Consider the following 25,037-nt stretch of genomic DNA (forward strand, 5'->3'; position numbering starts at 1 on the left):
CTTTATTGGCCAAAATTTGCGTAAACAAACAAGGAATTTGACACCATAGTTCCCGAGGTTTTAAAACAGTATAACAGTGATATCACACAAATCCCAAAATGACACCATAGTTAACAAATGTTTTATTTTTATTGTTACATTAGTGTGCAGACCACCAAAGAACAGTACATTGCAAAGGCAGGAGTATTTACAAGGCGAGAGGCTACACAAACCGTTCTTGTGGAAGCTTTACAAATATGTATCTATCTTTCACTCTACATGCAACTCAAATTGTAAATTCATAAAAATACATCTCATGAGTCTGAGCAAAGCCCCCATTGCACTATGTACAATTATTCAGTTAAAATAGTTTCTGTTTTGTCCATAAGCATTACTATTACACTTTATAGTACATAGAATTTGAAAGCTTGGCAGGTTGAAAGATGAAACTGAATAGTTCTTTTTTATAAATCTAGTCTGATAAATGCATGTTTTTCTAGTGCAAATAATATTAAATAATTTACCTAATTGCTAAAAGCTGCACGGTTAAAAAGGTACAGGAAGATGTTTTAAGTAACAGATAACTCACACATCAGCATGTAGTGTAAATTTGGGAGACGTTACAGTAGTTTTGCAGCATGTTGAAGTAGTTAAATGTGAACAATTTCTGTAAATCCATAATACCATATGTGATGGTTGCCAGATTTATATATCACACACACACACACACACACACACACACACACACACACACACACACACACACACACACACACACACACACACTTTAGCCAAGTAATGAAGCCTCCCTTTTTTTCTTCATGAACATATTCATGTTTTCCAATGCTATGATAATTAAATACATTCTTGCAGGATACAGTAAAGGTCTTCCACTTTAGTGTAGGATTGCACATTTTCCCTTGACAATTAAAACATAACTGAAAGAGAATTACTTAGCTTTGGTATGTCATTTGTTAAATGTAAGAGTTGTTGACCTCAGTAGCAAGTGGTCGCTTTGTGACAATTTTTATAGTTAGTGCAATTAAAGCCTAAGTTTCTTTGCAACAGCAAAGTCTCTCATCTTCAAAAAAACAACAACAGCAGTATTGCTGCACATCTGAAAATCTGACTTTATGTCATTCTGATGTGCTGTGAGCAAGAAGAGGAAAGGGTATTTGGTTATTCCCAGGAGATAGCAGAGTGCCTGTTAACCACTGAGATGATAGCAGCAGCCCCAGACAGGACCAGAGACTAGGCATGGGACAGGGTGCTGTGCAGGAATGGGTGTCACACACTGCCTGGACCACCATCAAAGAGTCGAGCCTGAAACCCTGGAGTCTGGGAGGAAAGCTGTGATGGCTCGGTAGCCGCGGGCTCGTCGGATCATGTCCCGAATCTCCCCGTTAAGCTCCATCAACTTAACAGAGATTTCTGTCAGGTCCTGTTTTGAGCCCACCAGAGCAAAAGTTCCTGTCTGACCCAAGGTTTGATGTCTGAAAGAGATGTTGAGTAAAGTCTGGATTTCATCCTCGGAGTGGCTGCCAAAGATGTCGTTAGGCCACAATGTTCTGCAATGTAAAAACAAAATGTTATTTGTCTGACTGGAGGCATATTTTGACCCTTATGTAAGAAAAAGGCTTGTTACAAAATTTTTGTAACAAGCCTTTTTATTTTCTCACCTGCACTCACGAATGTACCGAATGGCTGTGGGAAACTCGTTGTTCTTCAGACACTCAAGGATGGCCTGCACAGCAGTCTCAGAGGAGCTGAAAGTGGGCTCAGAGCAGGAGCTCTCACGGGCAGCAATCTCATCATTTGTCACCGAGGCTGCTGCTGCTCTCAGGTTGCTCTTCAGCTCATTTAGCTCTCTGGACATATTTGTCAGCTAAAGGTTAAGAGGGATTATTATTATTAAACATGGAATTGATTAGATGGTGGGTGCCATGGTTCCCTAAAGAGAAGACAAGCAAATGCATGATGTACCTACCTCAGGAATAGAGCTTATTACATGGACCAGTTCAATCAGCTTACAGTAGGACTGAAAAAGCAGCAACAGCTGAAAGTGGAGTTTGTAGAGTCTGTGACAGAGCTCCAGTTGCTGAAAGGAAGAGAAAAGTGGTTGTTAGCAATGTTTCAGTGGGCTAGGTTTCTCATTCTTAGATATTAATTTATACTTGCTCAGGTACAGTTCTGCATTTGGTGGATAATAAACTCACATACAACTACTGTAGAACTACTAGCAAATATATGTCAGACCTGCTGTAGTTATACAGGAGACTTTACAAGTGCTGAAAATGGGATTACAGTGGGCCAAAGTTTTCCGTTAAAAAACAGAAAAAGACCATTGAAAACAACAAAGAGGGACTTTCCAACTTACAGCCAGAGATTCCATTTGCTACAAAGCAAGCATGTTAGAGGACAGAAAAGAAGTAGGGAAAACAGAATCAAAAGAACGGCATGCAACTCCTCATTATTTCCATTTGAAAGTGGGTGAAAAGTATTAGCACAGATTTTATTGGCATGCAGAGAAGGAGAAAAGTGAAGGTGAGGCTGGTAGTCGCCAGGAATTAAAGGTTCCCTGTGGAGTTGTTTACCTCTAGATGCGCTATGGAGGCTTTGTGCAATGAGTGGGTCTCTGTTTTGTTTGTCCTGTGCATGTGCAAAATTACGTACTTAACTGATGGTGCGTTCATGCCACCTGGGAATATCAGGGACCGCCCCCGTAAATACGTTGTTTTTCTGACTGCCAGCGTTCACATGGTCGGGACTCGGGATGTGTGTTCTACTTTTCTGGCGTTTGGCATAACAACTTGTTGCATGACTGTCACCAACTGTTGGGCGTTGCTTAGAGCATCAGGTGTGTGAAAGCATGGAGGCCACAATAACGTAATAAAGATGTGATGCTGTTTTTTTCTGCGAGCATACAAACAGCACATTGACGGGTGTTTGTTTGTGTTATCTGCAGAACAATGAACGGGAAAGGACACACATTTTTATACATAGGCCTATTTATGAATAATTTGAAACATGTTATGTCTGTGTATGTTTCTTGGCAGAGGCGTTTGTCCACAAAAAACAGTTTATTGTCATTAAAAGAATGTCAGTGAACCAAAGTCCCCTACATTAAACGCAAAATCTAGCCCCATTTTCCCACCTTTGGATCCTACAGGAAGTGATGTGAATAATGACGTTTTCAATGGGAAAAATGTTTTTCCGATAGCCACGAACGCACGGCTAGTCCCGCTGATGGTGTCACATTATTCTACTGATCTGCATGTGGCGGTAACACACCAAGATTTGCTGCAATACGCCAACAAAGACAGGGAAGAAAAAGACTACAAGCTAGCAAACGTGGATCTAAACAATGCTGGATTTAAAATATTTTGCAAATGTTTAATAAGTAAAAAAAGGCACTCAACGCGTTTGGTAGAGCAGGATGCACACAAGGCGTTTTGGTGAGTAATTGAATGTATCTACAACTTTCGTTTGTTAACAAGAAAACTCCACAGGGCACCTCTAATCAAAAAGCCAAGTGAAAAAAGCCAAGCAAAGTAACAATTTGGCCTGTTAATTAGCAGAAATGCACTCACTTTGGTGGGAATCTCTTAGCTATTAAGTACCAATTAAGTACCAAGTTTTAGGAGCAAAACTTTCCATTTTGCGGGTCCCTTTCCTCAGTTGTGAAGTGAGCGTAATTGTTTACTGCTAGATCAAATGCAACATAAGAGAACTTGCTCCCATGCCCCAGCAGAGCTAAAAATGATCACAATGCACACTGGAATGAGATAATCAATGATGTGTGGCAACTCAAGGTTGTCAGGAACTTAACATTTACATAGTGTGAGAAAATTAGAGGTAACACTCACAGAGCTACAGTATCACACAGTAATCGCAATGCAGAGAATACAGTAGGAAATGTCAGTTGAAGTCATTTTTGTGATTCCATTCTTATAGAAAAAACATACATTTTCCTTAAAATCATATAGCATGTCAGAGTTACAGCTCATATTCTTAAAAAAGGTATGGTTTTACTGTACCTTCTCCTCATGCTCCGCTGGTTGACATGTTATCACAGTGCCCCCAGTACTCCTGGGAAAGGTGGCCTTACAGTTGTGCAACCACTGTGGGTAACAGAGACAACAGAATCACAACTTAAACAACTCAGTGACAGCATACAGGTAACATTCAGACTGGAAGGCACAATATTGAATGTCCTTACAGTCAGAGCTGCCTCCCTTCTGTTGTTGTACGTATCAAGATATTCTTGAAGTTCCAATACGCTGAATTTCATTTTTTCCAGGAATCCATTGGACATAATCTGAAAAAATAGAGTTTTGCTGTTGAATTTGTCAACTACCAAAAATGACTACCAAAAGTATTTGAAACTGGGAAAAATCTCAGGTTACTCACAGTGTCCGCATCAATGAATAGTGTTGGGCACTCTGAGCATGACGTCAGCATCTGAGAAGACCTCAAAAGCTTTGATCCCAATCCTCTCAGGCCATCACCGAGGTAACTCACAGCGTCACAGGTCAAGGAACAAAATTTAGTCTGGATATTCTGCAAAGCAGGACAAACAGGCTGGCTGTGATACTGTCAAAGCCACCCCTACATAATTTAAAGCACTTTCATTCTGTCATTGTTTCTGAAATTCTCCATTGTCAGCTTTGGTCAATGAAGTGAACAACATCTGGTTAATGAATCCCTGAAGATTTCCCAGCTGAAAGCATCTGCAGAGTGCCCTCTTTTTGTTATTAATCAGACCTCTTCTGAAAGGAAGCCTCTCCCTCTAAAGGTTAATCAGCCAATAACTAATTATGTTGCCCTTTCAGTTTAATTATTCAGCTTGGCCAGGCAAATGGTAAATGGAGTTTAGGTGTATGCTGGCTACAATGGAATGTAATACCTCAAACAGTGAAGAAAACACATGAAAAGTGTAGACTGCACAGGATCCATCGGAGTCAGACACAAGCTGGTTGATGTGACTTCGCCAAGCCTCCTCTGCATCATCGCATACTGCTGGTTGGAAAGCTGCAAGGATGGCAGAGAAGAAGGGTGACGGTGGTGGTGAAGATCGGGACTCCAGCATGTCGTCTCTTTCCTCCTCGGCGAGACTGAGTGGACATAAAGCCATGTTATTGATGTCATTGTTATCTAACTTTATTTATTATAGAGAGACGTTGGGAGTAGATACCTGGGTAAGAAGCCGTCAAGGTCCAGTTCTCCTTTGTCATCACCGTGAACCATGTCCATTGTCAAATTGTCACCACAGTGAAATTCAAGGGGTATGTCACTGATGGAGAGAGAGGGGTCGTCCTCGTGGACGTTGGTGTCTTCCTCTTCTTGTGACACATCATGCTAAAGGTACACAGGGAGGACACATGCTTTTTCAGTAATTGACAAGATGAACTAGTTATGAACAAATACTGAGACAGCATGCAGTAAAGGTTATTATTAACTGACATGTGTTCCCTCTGTTATACTTCATTATTAAACAGATACGTTTGTGGGTAAAATGGATACACTAACCTTGGCGTGGGACCCTACGGACACTCCTTGTGATGATTTCTTTTATATTTACTTTAATTAGTGTGCATAAATTGTGCCAATTAATTAGATTTTTTTTTTATTCAGCCAGCATCGTGGCCCTGCACACTCATGTTTTGGGACAGGCAATGTGTAAACCTTTCTTGACCTTCCACATGCCAAGAGTTTTTAGTTGTTGCTTAGAGCCACCCACACAAAAGCAATAGGTATACACATTGCCTTAAACAGACAAACACAGAAGGAAAAAGATTTTTTTTCTATTGCTGGCTACAACCCCCTAACACTGCCACAATTAAAATAAGGCCCAAACTAGCCCATAGCCCAAAGCGTTATAGATTGCCTGCTTACAAGTTTTAGTTCATTCTCATTTAGCATGCACCAACTGAAATGTCAAGAAAAGAATGGCTCATGCAGAGCATGGAGAGGAAAGGTTGAAAAGTCACAATGCCACATAACATAACACTTAACATAGACTGAACCCAAAGCACCTAAAACAGCCAGGAAACAAGAAAAGATGCAACAGAATTGCTTATTTGGCAAAATTAGTGAAGAACTCTAGTATGGAATTGCTATAAGAGTTAGTAGTTCCCAGTATCTCAGACATTCTGAAGCCCTTATTCACCCGCTGCTTCGAGTCCTCTGGCTGTTGGGCCTCGAAACTAGGATTTTTGGTGTTCAGGGGACTTGAATCAGCTGAAGTTGTATTGAAAAATGCAGCTGAAGAGTCCCTGTTACTGCTCTCTGCTGTTGTAGAGAGGCTGACCATCTGCAAGAGAGACAAAGCATGACATTTTCTCTAAATAGCATGTGTCATTGTTCAAAAAACATTTAATAACAGACACACCGAAAACAAGGAGGGGTCAAAACAGTGGATTAAAAACTAACACTGCAAATTCTACAATATTCCCAAATTAGCTGTAAGCACTGACCAATTAGGAACAGGAGAGGACCCATGGGCTTTCCATCTGCCACCACGGTTTCTACAAATGTTAGCTAATACTGAAAGAGGACCAGGGGTCATGGAATAACAGAGAGACGATGCAAGCAAGACACTATATGATGCAAAAGTTTAAAGCTCTGCTAGCAGCACCCGGACACTGCAGTGTTTATGAAACCCTACAATTTGTGCTGGATTAACAAACAGCATGGGGTGTAATTTTGCTATATGTATTTTCAAATTTGGTCCTGTTGTTGACACTAGAGGAGAAGCTACATGATCATAATCAGCAAATTAAATTATAAGATATACTGTATGTGTGAAAAGCTGACAATAACCTGAGGGTGGCACAAGAGGAAAGCACATGGAGGGTCTAAAATGAAAATAATTTATTCTCTGAATGCCCTAAGTAAATTTCATCTGGAATATGGTTCAAACCAATATCATAATACCGATAAGAGGTTTCTGCAGAGTTTGTTAAGTTTAATGTAAGGTGTGTTTATAAGGATCTTTTTAATACCACACAGAATGCAATTTAATGTAGTTTTACAATCCTACCTTCACAAAAAAGGATTGAATAGCTGTTAGTTAGCAAATTAACTCTTAAAATCAAATTTAACCCTTGTGTTGTCTTCGGCTCAAGTTTGACTCATTCTCAAAATGTCTATCTCAGAAATATGGGTTTCTTTTTAACTGCCTAATTTTAATTACCCAAATATAACATGGATAGAATGATCATATACAACGCGCTTTGCGAGCACAACACAAGAGCAGAGCTCTGCTTAAATTTAATTTTGGGTGTTTTATAAAATAATTTAGAAAAAAAAAAATGTATTTATTTTATTAATTATTTATTAATGTTTTGGAACAGTATCCTTGCTGAACATTGACCCTTCTGTGATTATCCTTCCTTTAATATTTGTCTAAATAATTCATCCTTTCTGCTTCTTTAACTCAAGAATTAGGTATAGTTAATATTAAAAAATAAAAATAAAATAAAAAGGGTCAACCATGTTATGAGTGTTGGTGTTGCATAGTTTATCCACCAGAGGGCGATCTACAACGTCCCTGTTGGCAACACTGATTATTATTTTTAGTTATTGTGTTTTTGTTCCAAGGACTTTGAAGTTTCATATCTTAAGTTTGTATTTTATACATTTTATCTATCAGAACTTTAATATATTTTGATGTTTCTCTGTTCTGTTGTGACAATAAAACAAATTATTATCATATTATTCTAATAAAAACTCATAAATAACTAAAAATAATAATGTTAGGGAAATCTGTCTATGTTTTAAAACGCGTTTCTGGATTTTTAATTTTTTTTTAATTTAAAAAAAAATATGTTTATCGGCCGATATATTGGAATATTGGATTTTTAAATAACCAAACATTTGTATCAGTATCTGCCTTAGAAATCCTGTATCGTTTGAGCTCTAGTTTTATAATTGACCATGAATTCCAAAATTAAGTGGAAAACTATAGTGGTAGTAAGTTGGTGTTATTGGTGTTTATACATGTTAAACGTAAAAAAACCCCGTCAAAAACAGCGAAAAAGGTGCCAAAAGTGTTGAAAAAAAGACCAAATCATCAGAAAAAGTGTTGATTTTTTTGACCCAGAAGACAACACAAGGCTTAAGATGTTTTTAATACATTCTGAGCTAATTTCAAGACGTTTCAAGACCTGCAGATACCCTGTGAGAAGGATAATTTTCCTGATGCTTCAACAGCTTTTCCTCTTCCTTATGACATTTATTTAATGGTAAACAAACAAAGGTGGACTTACAAGCTGTGAGTGGGAGAGTATCTGGCTGGCCATGAGGGAATCTTCTTCAGACGACTCGTCAGAGTCTTCATGGGTGATCTTGCTGAGGCTGGGCATGCTGCTGGACAGCTGGCTCTCCTCCAGGGGCTGCAGGTCACTCTGGTCCAAGCTGTCCATGGAGCGTCTACGCACACCCCAGTTGAAGTTGTCTATAGTCTCTCCCTGCAACAGAGAATGGCTTTGAGTTACCAAGTACCAAGAAGTAAACACAAACCCATGCACACACAGACACGTACCATATATACACACATTCACACAACCATGCAGTGCATGTTCAGGGAGGGGGCAGTCTCTGAGGTGTGTGAGCTTGTTACAGAATTTCCTCAAACTAAAACCAAAAAGCAAGACAATGATAAAACTGGCAGACAAATGTGGGTTTGGGGTTAGGTTTTAACCCTCTGAGTGTGACTGTATCTTGCTTAAAGGTCCCATGACATGGGCACAAGGTGGACGCTGGGGGTGTGGCCCTGACCAACTGCCCCTTTGCTCATTTGAAAGCCATGATGTCTCTCTCTCATGGGTGGGCCAAATTCTCTGAGCTTTCATTTTCTCAAAGGCAGAGCAGAATGCCCAGGGCTCGGTTTACATCTATTGCCATTTCTAGCCACTGGGGCAGGCTGGGGGAACGCATATTAATGTTAAAAAACCTCATGAAGTGAAATGTTCCAGCCATGGGCTCTTTAAAATGCAGAGTGACTTTTCAACAGGACATTACTCTGGAAGATGTCAGCCAGCTTTCACATTCCACCAAAACTCCACATGAAAGCAAAGGCTTTGACTTTGACATTTGTGATCAAAAACAAAGTTTGAATGTGGTAGAAAACTTTAATCACACCTTATCAGTCCATTCAACTAACGTATAAAAACTGTCTGCTGTGCACTTTTGTTGACCAAAAGCAGTTGTTTTAGTTTTCAGTCTGTGTGAAATGTTAGCAGGCACAGAGGGGACATCTGACACTGGGTTCTAGGATACAATGTCTGCAGCTTTAGATATGCAGAGATTGCATCAATTTGCAGAAAATGCCAAGATATTACCGTGGTTTTTACGCATGACTCCAAAAGCAAGATATTCACAATTGATCACTGCAACATGATGTTACATTTAACCAGTTAAAGCAACACTGTTGCTGTAAACAATAGAAACACCAATGTGTATATCATCAGCATTTGTGGCTCAGTGTAACTTGACAGCACTGACTCAAGAAAGGTTGGGACATACAACTGTGAGCACACAAGGTGAGTCAAAGAATAATAATTAAAGATTAAACTCCAATTAAGGTCAGCTGTGTGTACAATTAAAACAATTACTTGTTTTCTCTTCACAACCAGACAAAGTATAATAAACACTTAAAATCCCCTGAAGGTACAATTACTTATCAGCTAAAAAATCTGTAATCCAGGTGAAAGACACCTTATGTTGGCATGCATGTCACTGGTGACTATCAGACTACTAGTCTTATGTAATGAGAAATAAGCTAAACATACTGTGTTTCTAAAACTTAGTTCAGTGCATCTTTTATACTACATGAACATTGCAGAATCTGGTTGGAAAATGACACGCCATGCACCCACATTTGCTACGCTGTGTCGCAGGCAACTTGATTATCGGCACAAGCAAACTTTAAAATAACACAGCAAGGAACAATTGAATATGACTAAACTTACCTGTAGCTCCTATGGCACAGACAGAAAAAACAGAAAAAAGAAACCCCATTACACAGAGCAGGCAGACCTGACCCAGAACAGTATACGTAAGAGTACTCAGTCATGTTTTTCCTACTGTTTTTATTTGACCTTTATTTGATAGAAAAGCTTAGACATGCTGTTGCAGCAGAGACTGAGCCTTGTTACCAGGTGAACTACCCAGGCAACCCTTTTTCTTTACAAGGTTGAGTGTGTTGCTGTCCATCAAATGTGTGAGGAGGTGAGAAGGATAAATCCTTTTCTTTACCCATGTTATAAATGTTTGAGGTCCTGGGACTCACCTCTCCATCTTCAAGCTCCACATCCAGAAAGTCAAAGTCTCTAAAGACTCTGAACTGCTGCTCTGAGGTGGTGTCATCTGTGTTGTCTGGCTCTCGGGTCCCATCATCGGAGGACACCAAACTAGGTTGGTGCTCCATGAGGTCCAGTTCCCCACAGCTGGAGAAGATCACCTACACAGAGACATAAAGAAACACACATGAACAATGGTTAATGGATTCTTTTTAAATGCATGATAATAAAAAAAACTGTAAAGCAAGCGGTGAGATTTATAGCACTGCTAGAATAAATGTATCTTACTGAAGGATTTTTTGTGAGCCCCACTTCTTGTCCACACAAAGACAATACATTCACCAGTTTTTCCCGTGTTCTTTTCTGCAGAGAAAATGGAAATATTTCAAACAAAAGAAACAGATACAGATCAAATTGTAATACCATGTGTAAATGGGGTAATAATGTGTAAAATAGGCACAACATGCAGCTCCTCACCCTTCATATTATAAGCATAATAAAGGTAAGGGAGGAAGTTCTTACCTGTGAAGACTGAGGCCTCTTCCAGCTGACCGGCACCAGGACGTTGGTGGAAGTGGATCCAGAGGAGGTAGAGGAGGTGCTGCGGGTCACTGCAGCAGACCTGCTCTTCACATCTTGGCCTGGAGAACGCTGCAGGTCATCATAACGCCGACCAATCACCGGTGTCTGACAGCGTGGACACAAACAGACATGTGCAGACAGAAACGTCGATGAGTCAGGGAAAGTTTAAAAAAGTAAAGTCCCTCTCTGCTTAGTCAATCCGTGACTCAGGCTCCATTGCAGCTCCTGTGTCTTCTGGACTTTGATTGTTCCAAGATGACCGCAAAGTGCTCAATGTTTTTTAACATAACTGGCATTTATCTTTTATCAATGTTCACAGTTTTTATTCCACTTGGCATTTTGAATGCGTGAAGTATTTGTGGTAAAAAAAAAACTTACTTTTTATCTGCTTTATCCCTCAGTGTAAAAGTATCTGGGTATTTTAAGAAATATCAGTGCTTGTCCAGTGTGTCTCAAGTTTAATAACACACGCTGTTGGCTATCCAGTAAAACGTAATGATTCACATACAAAGGCCGGCAGCAAGGAGCTGACATCATTTCCTGCCATTCATGGACTACACAAATACCTCCCTGTTCAGTTCCCACACATCAGCCACTCCGTCTGTATCTTTGACATTCTTTCCACTTTTCAGCACTGCACTGCTCGGCAAATTGTGTTTACCTTTTAAGCTTTCAAGCTAATCTTGAGGGGTTTAGTCAAAAAAAATATCGGTATTAAGGAAGGGGAAAAAATGCTTCCTTTCCAAAAAGCTTAACAAGATTCCACAGGACCTTAACAAGCACCACACCCTGGAAAATACAGGAAAAAATACAGGGGAAAACATCCAAGCATTAAGGTCTCCTAAAGCAACAGGGGCTTTCAAAGAAAGAACACAGTAAACAAGAGAGTCAGGGAGAGAGTCTCTAACCTCTGATATGTCAAAGTGGAAATTGAGTGTTTTCCCAGGCAAGGCCTTGGAGGAGCGGTCCCAGACACGGCTGACGTCTTCGTAGGAGAAGTCACTGTGTGGGGATGAAGGCTGCACCAAACTGGCTGATCGAGAAACCACCAGCTTCAGGATATTCAATGCTTCCCCCCAATGGACAGTCTACAGTCAACACAGACATACACACACCAATTCACCCGTACATGCAGACAAAAACCAACACAACCACATGTTTAGAAAGAAACAACCACAAAGGTCTTTCTATGTGTTTCTGTTTTTGTTGTGGCAGTTGTCTTACAGTAGGAAGCTAAAGGAAAATGGATTCAGCATGAGGATTAGCAGAGGCCTAGCCTACAGCAGAAGGGCAGACTGTTTATTGTTTGGGTGTGTCTACAAATTTACTGCATTTACACAAGACAGATTTTTTTTCCCATGAACACTTACAAAAGGAACAGGGAACACAAGTCTCTTACTCAGAGCATGATGCCTAAAGGTTTCCAATGATCACATCGGATGTAGGGCGATCTGAATGTTTTCACTTTCCAAGCACTTCTATCTCATTAAAGGTCCCATGACATGGTGTTCTTTGGATGCTTTTATATAGAGCTTAGTGGTCCCCTAATACTGTATCTGAATCTCTGTAACTCTTTCCCAAAATTCAGCCTTGGTGCAGAATTACAGCCGCTAGAGCCAGTCTCACAAGAGCTTTCCTTAGTATGTGCCATTTCCTAGTCTGTAGATTTTGAGGAGGAGAGGGCGGGGGGGTGGCCTTGACCAACTGCCACTTTGCTCGTTTGAAAGCCATGATGTCTCTCTCTCATGTGTGGGCCAAATTCTCTGGGCAGGAAAAGCAGAGAAAGGGGACGTAACCTTGCCCCTTATGACCTCATAAGGAGCAAGATTGGCTCATCTGATTTTTCATTTTCTCAAAGGTGGAGCAGGATACCCAGGACTTGGTTTACACCTATCGCCATTTCTAGCCACCGGGGGACCATAGGCAGGCTGGGGGAACGCATATTAACATTAAAAACCTAATAAAGTGAAATTTCCATGCAATGGGACCTTTAACTAAAAGTTACCACAGAAATGACATCAAAATACAAACAGCCATTGACTAAAAATCCATAAAAAGTCATACAGGTGCCACACATTTAAACAAATGATCTGCAGTAGGACACATAATCTGTGTTAATGTTCTACTTGAACTCACCTGGACAAATTTCTCAATTGTCTTGAGCACCTCCATATTAAACGGTTTGGCTTGAATTACACTCAGGTCCATGTGACTGAGAAGGCTGTAGATGATTTGTAAAAGGGTCTGCTGCATACTAGGGAGACCCTTCTCCAACAGCTGTTACAACAGAATGACATGCCATTCATTCAATATGCATATTTTGAGAAGCTGTAATAATAACCATTACTGTACAACTCTTTTACTGCTGCTCAGCAAATATAACATCAGTTGCACAAACCTCTGCCATGTACGTGACCAGGTTGAGAGTGATATCGGAGAAAGCTTCGTGAAGATATCGACACACCACATTGACCCAAGAGAAGCAGTCTCGTGTGTAGGCGTGCGTTTTATACAGAGTCATGACATGAGCAAGGTTGGAGAGCTTGGCGTTCTTCTCCTCAAGGCATACCTATACACAGAAAGTGCATTAGCTTAAATCTTAGTAGTATCTTTGAGCCAAAATGAGGAAAGAAACATTTATAAAGCCAAACCTGGGCTATCTTCTCAGCAACATCTTGACAGAACTGCGTGGGGCCATCAAAGTTCTGCACGAGATGCGGGAGCAGGCAGAGAACATTCAAGGGAAAACCTAATGGATGAAACAGACAAATTAACCCAATATTTCATGTGAAAAATAGAAAATATTCACTCTGAAAAATCATTTTGGAGAAAGTTCACTGGCATGTCTTTTGTGTGCAATTATGTGGCTACAGCAGGTTACAGGAATTCTAGTTTTTTGTGATTAGTTTTATAAGTGCTTCACCTTTGTTATTGTATTAAATTTAAAAATATTCGCACAAAATAACACCTAAAATGGAATAGTATCAACATTCATATTAACCCTGTATCTATCAATCCCTACAGTGTACCTAGAGCAGGGCGCTATGGAGAAAATCAACTATCACGATATTCGTGACCAAATACCTGGATTTTGATATTTTAGTGTTGACTATTGGTGCTTTCACAAAATATTAAAACACTGAGGGGTCCTTGAATGGTTTCCAGGGGATATATACTATAATTTCTTCCATAGGTAACACAATGACAGATTGCATGACTATTTTGCTTATGGCTTTCTTTCACTTTCTGTAATAAAACATATAAAAGAAAACATTTTTATCACTATCAGGTAGGGGACCCTGGGACAAAGTCTTGTCAGATGAGGGTCTGTGGTCTGATTTGTGTCAGTTCATGGGTCCTTGATTTTAAAACGTTTGAGAACCACTGCTGTAAAGGCCCTGGACACCCACACAGGTGTTTTGAGTTAATCTGGCTGATTAGACCTCTTCCCAGGACTGTGTGGGTGTGGTTAGACTGATTGATTGACATCTTCCTTAGCCTTTTGTTAGCTCTGTTGCACCTGATAAGGCAGGACAAATGATAGCTTTATCATTCTTATTGTTAGAAAAGATTTGTAACCTATCTTAGCTCCGGCCCACCTTCAACATGATATCTGAAATCACCTGTATGGGTGTTTAGAGTGACACCTGTATCATATCACAACATTAGGATATCCAAAATGTAAGATGATATCTAGCCTCATATATCGATATAATATGGAGAAATTTCTTATCCCTAAGTGTACCTATGGCTTGTGACGTGTCCACCACAGGCACTCGAGACACGGCTGTGAGCTGGCAGAAGAGCTGGAGCGTGAGGTCAGTGGTGGACAGAGAGGTGAAGCCCTTCAGCAGCAGCTGCTGGAGCCCTGTGAAGCTGCTCCACTGAAGCTGGCTCTGTAGTTTCTCCAGTTTCTCCCTGTTCTCTTGCTTGTCCAGCGACATGTGGCCCAGCAGCTTATTCAACAGTCTCAAAGACATCTGATACTCAAACTCGAAGTCGGACTCCATCAGTGACACAGCCACCCAGAAGATGGTGGCCAGCAGGTTGCTGGGGTGGTTGATGTTGGTTGGGTCATTGATGTTGTCTTTGGATGAGGACGTGCTGCGGGTCTTGGCTGACAAAACCTGCTGTTCGCATGCTTGGATACGGTCCAGCGTAGCGCTGCGAGGGGGATCAGACCATCTGTCCGCCTCTCCAAACTTCTTGGGGACAGAGGAGCTCCTCTGGTGTCGGCTCCTCTCTTCTCTTCTGAGATTGAGCTGCCCGGTGCTCTTCCTGTTGGACAGCAGCTTCAGACGGCTGAGGAAATCTGGAGACGACGCTCTGGGATAAAACAAACAAGAAATTAAAGCAACGATAAGTTTTAAGAAGCCCCTTTTATACTTTTTGGATTTCCCCCTTCTTTTAATGTGTTACATAGTTTTTTTCTGTATGTACTGTAATAGATAAAATAAAGTAAAAAAACACATTTCACTTTTCTTTTCCACAAACAGACTTTTTTCTCAACGGCCTAAAAACACCTCACTAGCCCAGTTTTTCATATATGCTGCCCACTGGTGCTGGCTGACCAATCACAACAGAGTGGGCCAACTGACCAATCAGAGCAGACCAGGATTTTCAGGAAGGCGGGCCAAGAGCTCAAACTGAGGGCGTTTCTCAATACCAAGTAAGCAAAGAACGGACTTGTGTTCTTGGGGAGACCGTACTTGCTGGCTGTACCTGGAAGACTGAACTCGCAAGTTCAGAAGCACACAAAACGCTGTTGACAGTTTTGAGACGAAGCGTTCTCCCTGTTATTGCGCAACACCCCCAGCAAAGAGGGCGCTTGCCACTTTATAGTTAGCTTTGATGTGTGTATTCATAATAAAGCAAGGAGGGTCACCCTTCACACCGCCTTGTTATTTTGTTGTTTAGTCTTCCAGGTTTTCAATTAAAGTGCTATTAAGTATCACGGGCCAATAACTATATAAATACCGACACAACGGCGGGGAAAAAATCCTTGTAACTTTGTTCGGGATTCAATTTTAATTGAAAGCAGAAAAGAAACGTTAAAATAGGCATTAAAATTATAGATGGACTGGGTAAAGTTAGTCACTGCCATCTGTATACGTTACCGAGAGGCAGAAGAGGATCCTGCGAGGGAGGAGAGCCAGGATGAGGAGGACAGATATATATATGACAGCGGAAAAAATTGTTTAAAATATCTTACAATTGTGGACCTGGCTTTGCTGCAGTGGTCTGTCTAAATGTGGGGCCAGAGTGGTCTGTCTAAATGTGGGGGGGCCAGAGGGGTCTGTGAGCTGACTGACTGACCGGCTCGCGAGAGTCATTCCCGGCTGGCGTAGCAAGCTCGCCCGCCGGGGTTTGCGGAGCTTTCAAACTCCGAAGGCTTTTTTAATTCACCATCAATTTTCGTTGAACTGCCTATATTCAAAATCTACACCGCTGATTTCTCGCCTTAAAACATCTTAAAAATGAATTATTGATTTAATAATAGACGTAAATTGTGAAAATATGTGTACCGGAAACCATAAGCGCTTTACACCCGAATTGAATGCTGGGATACCTGCCCGGCCAAGTTCACACAAGTTACCATCCGATGTATCCTCGGTAAAATGGGCGTGTCGAGATCACATCCGGGGATTTTAACTGTTCTTGGCGAAATGTTAACTTGTGTATTGGGTCAGTACTTTGGCCACCAAACATGACGTTTCACAAGGACACAAGGACACAAGTCCATAGAAGAACACATATTGAGAAACGCCCTGAGTGTTTCAGATGGAGGAGCTGCAGAAATGGGCAGTTTGAGAAACATATTGTTTTTTGAAAGTCAAAGCATGTGAACCTATTCTAAGGGACCCCAAAAGTACAAATATGACGCTCTAAAGGGCTCTTTAACATGATATATCTTCTTTTAAACACAAATATACCTAGAAGAGACCCAAACCTTGTCAAGATAGCCATGAGATCATTGTTCTTGAGACATTCAGCCAAGTTATCCACCACAGATTCCAGTGTAAGTAATACCTCCATCACATAGCCCTACAAGAGAAAGAAAGACAACTGTTGAGGATTTTCTTGTTTCATTTAATTATAACAGAGCACTCAAATGCTGTTACAATATATGCTGACAAAAAAAACATATAAAAAGCAGATCGATTTGGAAAATATTTGATGGACAGATAGTACAAAGATCCACTGATTCTGCCATTAGATGATAATTAGCTTAAATTCTGTGTAAATATTCTAATAATACGGTCAAACATCAGGGGCATCCAACTCATTTGCTGCACAGTACCGAATTCATGTGCTACTTCCCAAAAAACAAACGCAGCACACAAATGATAAAGTTAATCAAGATATATTGTTAGCGAGGCAGTCTTTTAGTTTGTAGAATTCCTCAGTTTCTGCTTTAACAACAACTGTATCTACAAACTATATTGCTAATGGGCATTCAATAATGATGAAGATGCAAAGTCACAAACTCCTACATGTATTATCCATAAACACTTGAACCTATTAATGTCTAATGCTCTCATATGCACATTCACATACGCACATTCCTCATGTACACACACGCAGAGCACTGACCTGCACTTCTTCTCCATGTTCACCGACGACTTCCACCAGCCGCGAGAGCAGGTCGGAGACAGCGTGGGCAGAAATGGGCTGCCGGAGGGCCCGAAACACCTGGAAGGAACGGCCAGCGTAGTGACGCGATGAACTACACAGCGCCGTCTGCAGCGCCACGTCACTGAGCTGCTGCTCCAGGTGGAAATCTAACATGGACACGTGGAAGAATGTGCTGATGAAAATTCTAATTATTGAGTAGAAAAACAGGGGTCTCTAGTTATTATAATGTCTTTTAATGAAAGCAAAGTAGCTTTATTTATGAACAGGGCAATTCAAAGTGCTTTACACAAAACATTAAAGAGAATATATAAACATATACAGTAACCGTACCAGAAGTAAGGAAGGCCTTGAAGGATTTAGATCCAAAGAAATCATCGGGTCCAGACAAATTGGAACCATATTTTTTAAAAATAGCTGCAGATCTGATAGCCAATCCAGTTACATATCTAATTAACCTTTCTTTAGCCACAAATCAGGTACCAGCCATCTGGAAATCTGCCAATGTTCTCCCCCTTCACAAAGGTGGTGATCCTGCAAACATAAATAACTATAGGCCTATTTCTAAATTGTCAGTATTAGCTAAATTAATGGAATCACTCATTAGCATGCAATTAAAAGACTATCTAATTAATAACAATATTCTGACTGAATTTCAATCCGGTTTCAGGAAACAACATAGTACAATAACAGCTGTTTCGAAAGTTGTTAATGACCTAGTCAAGACTTTGGACAATAAACAGCACTGTGCAGCACTATTTATTGATTTGTCAAAAGCTTTTGACACAGTGGATCATAAAATTCTCCTTCAGAGACTCACCTCTATTGGACTATCAGAACAAGCAGTGGGATGGTTTAACAGTTACCTATCAGGGAGAACACAATGTGTGCAAGTAGATGGTGTTACTTCTGCCTCCTTAAATATTTCAAAAGGGGTGCCTCAGGGCTCAATCCTTGGGCCTCTTCTTTTTATCATTTATACAAACAACCTCTGCAATAATATAAAAAATGCAAACTATCATTACTACGCTGATGACACTGTTCTCTATTGTTCTGGGTCCACATTAGGTCAAGCAATCACAAACTTACAGTCCGCTTTTAATATCTTGCAACATAATCTGGCTTCTTTAAAATTGGTTCTAAACTCTAAAAAAACTAAAGTCATGACTTTCACTCTGGGAAAATCAACTAAGAATAATGTCCCAACCATTTGTACACTTTCTGGTACAGAAATTGAAGAAGTGTCACATTACAAATATTTGGGTATTACCATCGACCAATCATTGTCTTTTACAATGCATATCCAAGATTTAGTTAAAAAACTGAAATTGAAGTTAGGTTTTTTCTTTAGAATCAAGTCTTGTTTATCATTTGAATCAAAAAAACAACTAGTAAATGCAACATTCTTGTCTGTGTTGGACTACGGTGATATTTTATACATGCATTCAACCTCCCAGTGTCTTCATGCTTTGGACACTGTGTTTCATGGAGTCTTGAGATTCATCACAAACTTAAAATCTCTCACTCATCACTGTTTGTTGTATTCTCGGGTCGGGTGGTTTTCACTCTCGATTCGGCGTTGGATGCACTGGCATCTTTTTATTTATAAGGCAGTATTAGGACTTCTTCCTCCTTATTTGAACACCTACATCGTCCCGAGGTCTGCAGGGACATATCACCTGCGCTCACAGGATCTGGTTTTATTGACAGTCCCTAAAGCCCGCACTGACTTCGGCAAAAGGGCTTTTAATTTTGCAGCCCCATCTGCATGAAATCAGCTTCAAAATGAACTCCATTTGAAGGAGTTGGTCTCATTTTATTCTTTTAAAGGCTTGTTAAAGGACCTTACAGAAGGGCAGTCTGTATGTCACTGTTTTTAAATTGATTTAGGACCCTGGTATTTCATGATGACATTGTTGTTTGAATATGAGTGAAAGTGTGTTTATGTATTTACATGTAAGTGTCTCTGTCTGAAACGTGCTGCTGCCACTTGCTAGGACACTCTTGTAAAAGAGATTTTTAATCTCAAGGAGTTTTTTATCCTGGTTAAATAAAGGTTTGAATGAATATAAAATATAACAAGACAGGTATGAAACTAAAGAATAACAGTTACAGTGATAAGAATATCCTGAAGGGTTACCTGACTTGGACTCTTTGAACACAGACACCACATGTCGCAGAAAGTTGGTCAGCTGTCCAGTGCTTTTTGAAATTTGGTTCTTTGCTGAAATGTCTTCATGGCACCACAGTGGTCCACATGCTCTATAAAACAACCGTTTCATCATTACTAACAACACACAGTGTATTTTGTATGTGGAGGTCTGACTATTTAGAATAACCTGTACCAAGCCCAGGTGTTACTGTGCTTTTGGTTAGCATATTAAGTATTGCCGTACTTAAACTGGCAATATCTATATTAAAAAAGTCACATCCTAAACATTTCCAGAGTTTGGAAGAAAATAGTTTCAACTGGAATTTCCAATTTAAACAACTGGTCGTGTTAAATCTAATCTACTCCTTTAAAGTGCCCATATTATGAAAAGAAATAACTTTTTCTGGGATTTGGGGTGCCATTTTGTGTCTCTGGTGCTTCCACACACATACAAACTTTGAAAAAACAACAACATCCATGCTGTTTTGAGTGAGATACGGGTTTCTGAATGTCAAAATCTGGACAGCTCTCTACATCACTAGCCGAGATGAGGTGGCTAACCGTAGCATGCTAGCTCGTTCTCAATGGCAAAATACTGCTACAACACACACTAGTTCACCATAATCTCCATAAGGTAGCCCTCGTCTAGAAGAAGTCTCCCAGCTAATCCTGCCTTGTATTGACCATGGTTGGAAAAACAGTAGCTAGCTTATGTGATCATTACCTAGCTACTGTACATGTGCAACGCCCAACAAAGATAGCAAAGAAGTGTGATATCTCACTCTGTAGCTAAAATAGAGACGTCAACACACAGGGTGAAAATAGGATCTGCAGGAATGTACAAAAATATGGCGTTTTTTGAAAATTAAACCATGTAAATCTATTCTGGTACAACCTCAAAATACAATTATGAACCTGAAAATGAGCAGAATATGGGCGCTTTAAGAACCTACTGCACTATGCATACAGCACCACTAGGTGGTAATGTACCTCAAGAAATATGAGGAAGCCAATCAAAATATCAGAAGTATAATTTTGCTGTAAAACATGCATTTATGGTGAAAAATACTTTCAACCTTTCTTTTTATGATATGTAAGTAAATCTATATTATCAGGGTTCAACCACTGCACTTGCTGGAAAGGACTTTCAACAGAGGGAACAACTTTTTCAAATCAGTACCTTGTGGTTAAAAACTCAATGAGCTTGTTAGTCTTCTCATCCATTTTATTGGAAGCCACCAGCTCCTCCACCTCATGTGAGATCTCCGGCAGGTTGTTGCTGCTGCCTCCCAGACTCAGACTGGACGACGTGGAAGAAGAACTCAGACCGGAGTCTGGCACAGGAGACGCTTGACACTCACGCAGGAAGTCAGTACATCCTCCTGAACACAACAGAGCAACAGGTGTGTGATCACACACAAGTTACAGTGATTCATTTGGATGTTTGGATCAATTTCCCTTCCTGTAACTTGCAGGAGTAAAGAACATGTAGGGAGCAGCATTGCTGGTGTTTTAACATGTCTGGAATTTGCATCCAATTACTACAGATAATATTCATTTAATGTGGTAGATGTGTACGTACTTAATCTCCTTGCTGTTAATTTACAAACTTCTTATTTCTGCAACTTATTACACAAATTATACAAATACAATAAACATGGGAGGGAAGATGTTCCAAAGACTGAAACCGAAATAAAAAAAGAGGTTTTCTATGGATCTAAATGTTATCATTGTGTGCTATAGCTGTAAAACCTAACTACTAATACTATTTTTAGTATACAAGTTGTATTCAAAAGGTCAAATGGACAAAGAATACTCTGGACATTTCAAAATGTCTAGACGTTTGAAAAACAAATAATCAGCAGGGAGAGGGGGGGATCCAGACTAACCTATCCAAGCCCGAGCAGATGGCCCCAATTTGGGCCAGAGGACAAAAATAGCATAATGGAATGCTTTAATCAAGACCTTTGATGTCCTATGTGCTCAATATTGCTTTTGGCACAGTGTCCAAATATTTTCTCCTCTGATAAGAAAGTTATCTATCCTCTGAAAGGAATGTTAGCCTTTCCCTTTAGTTTCTGAAGGTTATATTAGCCAGAGGGAAGAGCAATGTCTCAAGCCAAGCAACTGTCAACTGGGCCCAGGTCTACTCCAACCTTTGAGTAAAGTGTCCTTGACTACAGAAATTCTAAGTAATAACACTTGTATCATTTTGTCGACTCATCAAATTAATTGATTTAATTGACAGATCTGTGTTCATCCACAAAGAATCACGCAAAAGCATCACTCTAAATCTTGTGTTTACCAGATATGTGTTCCTAAGTTGCTTGGAAATTATTCATTCAGCATGAAAAAGCATGAAAGGAAATTCTAGTCAACCAACAACTAGAGAAGTACGACTGATTAGTCAACTCAGAGCGAGCAGCCCGAGTAAAGTGTCAGAGTATTTTGTTGTTGAGAAAACACAAACAGGTGAGTATTACTAAAAGCCTGTTTTTCAAGTCAAGTCAAGTCTAGTCTAGTCAAGTCCACTCAAGCCAAGTCAAGCCAAGCCAAGTCAAGTCAAGCCAAGTCAAGTCAAGTCAAGTCAAGTCAATATTCATTTTTACCTGAAGATAAGTCCTCCGGCTGAAGACCGGGTTTGCAAGTGAGGGTCTTGGTGCCGTTGATCTCACGTGTCTGCAGTAAGACTGAGGCGATGTTCTGGAAGTTGTTGTTACAGGACAACGTGATGAGCAGGTGGAGGAGGAGACGTTTGCTGTGCTCAAACACCTCTGGACGGTAGTGATCCATCCCTGAGGATATGAACAGACCAGTCAGCCTGTTTCAGCACACTGGCAACTCTGGGACAAGGTGCTGTTATGGCAAGTTCCCTATTCCCATTTCACAACCTTGATCTCAGAGTCTATTGAAGATAATTAAACTGTTTGGTATTGGCTGTTTGAAACTGAGGAAAAGATTTCAACCAAACCAAATTCTCCAACTCTTTGTACTTATAATACAATGGTGATTTATAATATTAGAATCAAAATACTTATTATTTTTGAATCTGCAATCAACCATATGGTCCTTAGATCTTAAATCTTCAGCTCCCAGGCTCTTGAACTCCATCCTCCAAGAGATCTGCAACTCTGAATCCCTCACTATCTTCCAGTCCCGCCTCAAGACCCATCTCTTCACTACTCTTCCGTTGTTGTTCTTAATACTACATTATCTTACTATTTGCATTGTATCTGTTTTTTACTAGTTAGGAGTAATTACAGTGATGGGTTTTACGGGATGACTGATAATGTGAACTCACCCAAAAACAAGGCATGAAGCAGCAAAGGCAAGTGCATGGCCCAGTCCTCTCTCACACTGTGGTCCACCACCATCTCTGTCATGAAGATGACTGCTACATTGCATCTAAAAAACACAAACACATAAAGCCTCTCAATCAAAAGAAACTCAACAACACACCAAACAAATCTAATCCACAAAAACATGACTTTGAAGTGCACAGCCACCAAATGGAAAAGCTGAGCGGTGCCGCCTTCATCTGCAGTCACTTAAAGGTAAACTGTGGCAGGTTATTAAAGGTCTAAGATCAGTCTGAGCTCAAAGTAAACGGTTTCTTTCAAAGTGACAAGCAGAAGTTTTGTCTTGACATTTTAATCTGGACTCAGAATGGTAGTCAGAGTGAGCATGTTTTTCACTGATGTATATGCAGCAGTCCAACCTGTGGAGCGGTCCTCTGGGAGTGATGGTCTCTGGCAAAAAGTCGACCAGTGGTGCCCAGCATCCTCCATTCAGAGGCATGGGCAGAGGATGGGGCTGATTGGTCTCAGTGACAACCACCAGCCATTCAGCATAGGGGGGCAGCGGTTCACCTACATGGAAACAGAAAATTATACTGCTGACATTTATCACGCACACACATATGGCAAATTTCAATCAAAAATTAGAGTTTGTGGATTCTCCATGGCTTACAGGGCATGTGGGCAAATGGCAGAGTGGGCATGCATTTAAATAATGTACAACCACATAACATCATAAACATCGTAAATAAACATCGTAAATTTTTAAGATTAGTTGTCAAAGGGCATAATTAAGTCCATAATTAATTGTAAAATTACACTTACAGTACTAACATTAGTCTGCCGGACTCATTCACACCAAGAGAGCAAAACAAAGTTTTTTTGGGTCACTAGCAGCAGAGCTGAATCCTCCAGTGCTTCAGTGCCAGTTCTCGCAGACGCCTTTTAAGAACCTAAGGCCACTCTGCACTGCTCATGCATTATCAATGACACCATGCCGGCAGCCACCATCTTACCCTCCAAACCAGCCTGTGTATTCCACACTCACCAGACCATGACAAACACATTTATTCAAAGGGTGTCTGGTACAGAAATACACTCACTCTTTTCTTCATCATAAGATCCTCCAGAGCTGTTGCTGTAGCGTGATTCCAGACGGTTGTGGGCTCTCATTATGTGGCTAAGCCTGAGGTCAGAAAATTTCAAAAAAATGATCATCGTGGGCCTCGGTAGGACTATAATTAATCTAATGATAAGCTCCAAGATCTTGTTCTCTACCTTTCCTCATTCTCCTTCCCAGTCTTAGTATCATCTGTATCAGGAAAGCTGTCCTGGCCCACAACAACAGTATTGCTGCTCGATGTGGTGCCTAGGAAACAAAAAAGAAAAAAAGAAAAAATGAAATACTTGTGTTATCATATGTTTAATGAAAGTTAACTGAGCATGACCTTTAACACCAACACTGCTTCACATACACACCAGAACAAACAAAGTTTTCTATGGTTGGCCACTAAGTGGTTCCACTGGAGCAGTTAGGATTTACTGGTTGGTTGAGTTTTCCCAGAGTTTTTTTTCTTCTTTTAATGTACCTGAAGCTGCTGTGGAGGCCTTGCTTGTAGCAGTGAAGCGATAGAAAGGAGGGCTATCACAGTGCTGCACCACAGGGTTGACTGGATCTGTTTGTTGCAACTCAAATATCAACTCCTCCATGGTTTGCATGGTGTTGTTCCGGCACACGTAGATCACCACCTTCTTGATCTGAACAAATATATCACAGAATATCTGTAAGAAACTGGAAAGAGCTAAAAATGTAAAAGTAACTACATGACATTTCCCAGTTCACCTAAATGATATGTCTTACATATGGCAAGAGGGTGGTGTCACTGCTGACACCACATAAGCTAATGAGAAACTGCAGTGCGGTTCTCAGATTATTGCTCCACTTCTCATTGCTGACTAAAGCATTCCAGACATTTTCCATCTCAGGTCCAGGTAGGTCATCTCCATACTGAACAAAAGAAAAGAACAAAAGAACATAGTGTCATGTTAGCTGCATTGACTACACATGACTTACACGTGCCCCATTTCATT

General features: G+C 40.4%; 1 protein-coding gene across 12 annotated transcripts in view; it reads right to left on the reverse strand.

The window, feature by feature from the left end:
- Positions 1–105: 105 nt before the first annotated feature.
- frya (furry homolog a (Drosophila)) overlaps positions 106–25,037 on the reverse strand; it is a 66,912-nt gene continuing 41,980 nt past the window's right edge. For 5 of the 12 annotated variants that reach the window (XM_032501990.1, XM_032501933.1, XM_032501927.1 and 2 more), the window contains exons 33-63: positions 24,808–24,954; positions 24,536–24,704; positions 24,225–24,315; positions 24,050–24,132; positions 23,369–23,519; positions 22,952–23,055; positions 22,260–22,445; positions 20,831–21,032; positions 19,639–19,760; positions 17,460–17,647; positions 16,816–16,910; positions 14,611–15,191; positions 13,517–13,614; positions 13,264–13,434; positions 13,002–13,142; positions 11,774–11,953; positions 10,806–10,970; positions 10,572–10,646; positions 10,274–10,444; positions 9,954–9,962; positions 8,250–8,450; positions 6,149–6,292; positions 5,174–5,337; positions 4,886–5,093; positions 4,390–4,539; positions 4,199–4,297; positions 4,017–4,100; positions 2,357–2,374; positions 1,967–2,077; positions 1,659–1,864; positions 106–1,547 (exon numbers count right to left, since the gene is read on the reverse strand). In XM_032501990.1, coding sequence (XP_032357881.1) covers positions 1,289–1,547; positions 1,659–1,864; positions 1,967–2,077; positions 2,357–2,374; positions 4,017–4,100; positions 4,199–4,297; positions 4,390–4,539; positions 4,886–5,093; positions 5,174–5,337; positions 6,149–6,292; positions 8,250–8,450; positions 9,954–9,962; positions 10,274–10,444; positions 10,572–10,646; positions 10,806–10,970; positions 11,774–11,953; positions 13,002–13,142; positions 13,264–13,434; positions 13,517–13,614; positions 14,611–15,191; positions 16,816–16,910; positions 17,460–17,647; positions 19,639–19,760; positions 20,831–21,032; positions 22,260–22,445; positions 22,952–23,055; positions 23,369–23,519; positions 24,050–24,132; positions 24,225–24,315; positions 24,536–24,704; positions 24,808–24,954 — 4,773 coding nt within the window. In that variant the 3' untranslated portion in view covers positions 106–1,288. The remainder of the gene's footprint in view (positions 1,548–1,658; positions 1,865–1,966; positions 2,078–2,356; positions 2,375–4,016; positions 4,101–4,198; positions 4,298–4,389; positions 4,540–4,885; positions 5,094–5,173; positions 5,338–6,148; positions 6,293–8,249; positions 8,451–9,953; positions 9,963–10,273; positions 10,445–10,571; positions 10,647–10,805; positions 10,971–11,773; positions 11,954–13,001; positions 13,143–13,263; positions 13,435–13,516; positions 13,615–14,610; positions 15,192–16,815; positions 16,911–17,459; positions 17,648–19,638; positions 19,761–20,830; positions 21,033–22,259; positions 22,446–22,951; positions 23,056–23,368; positions 23,520–24,049; positions 24,133–24,224; positions 24,316–24,535; positions 24,705–24,807; positions 24,955–25,037) is intronic. The other 7 variants (XM_032502015.1, XM_032501937.1, XM_032502006.1 and 4 more) reach the window with 6 other exon arrangements.

Source organism: Etheostoma spectabile, chromosome 3 (genome assembly GCF_008692095.1).
Source record: "Etheostoma spectabile isolate EspeVRDwgs_2016 chromosome 3, UIUC_Espe_1.0, whole genome shotgun sequence".
NCBI lineage: Eukaryota > Metazoa > Chordata > Actinopteri > Perciformes > Percidae > Etheostoma > Etheostoma spectabile.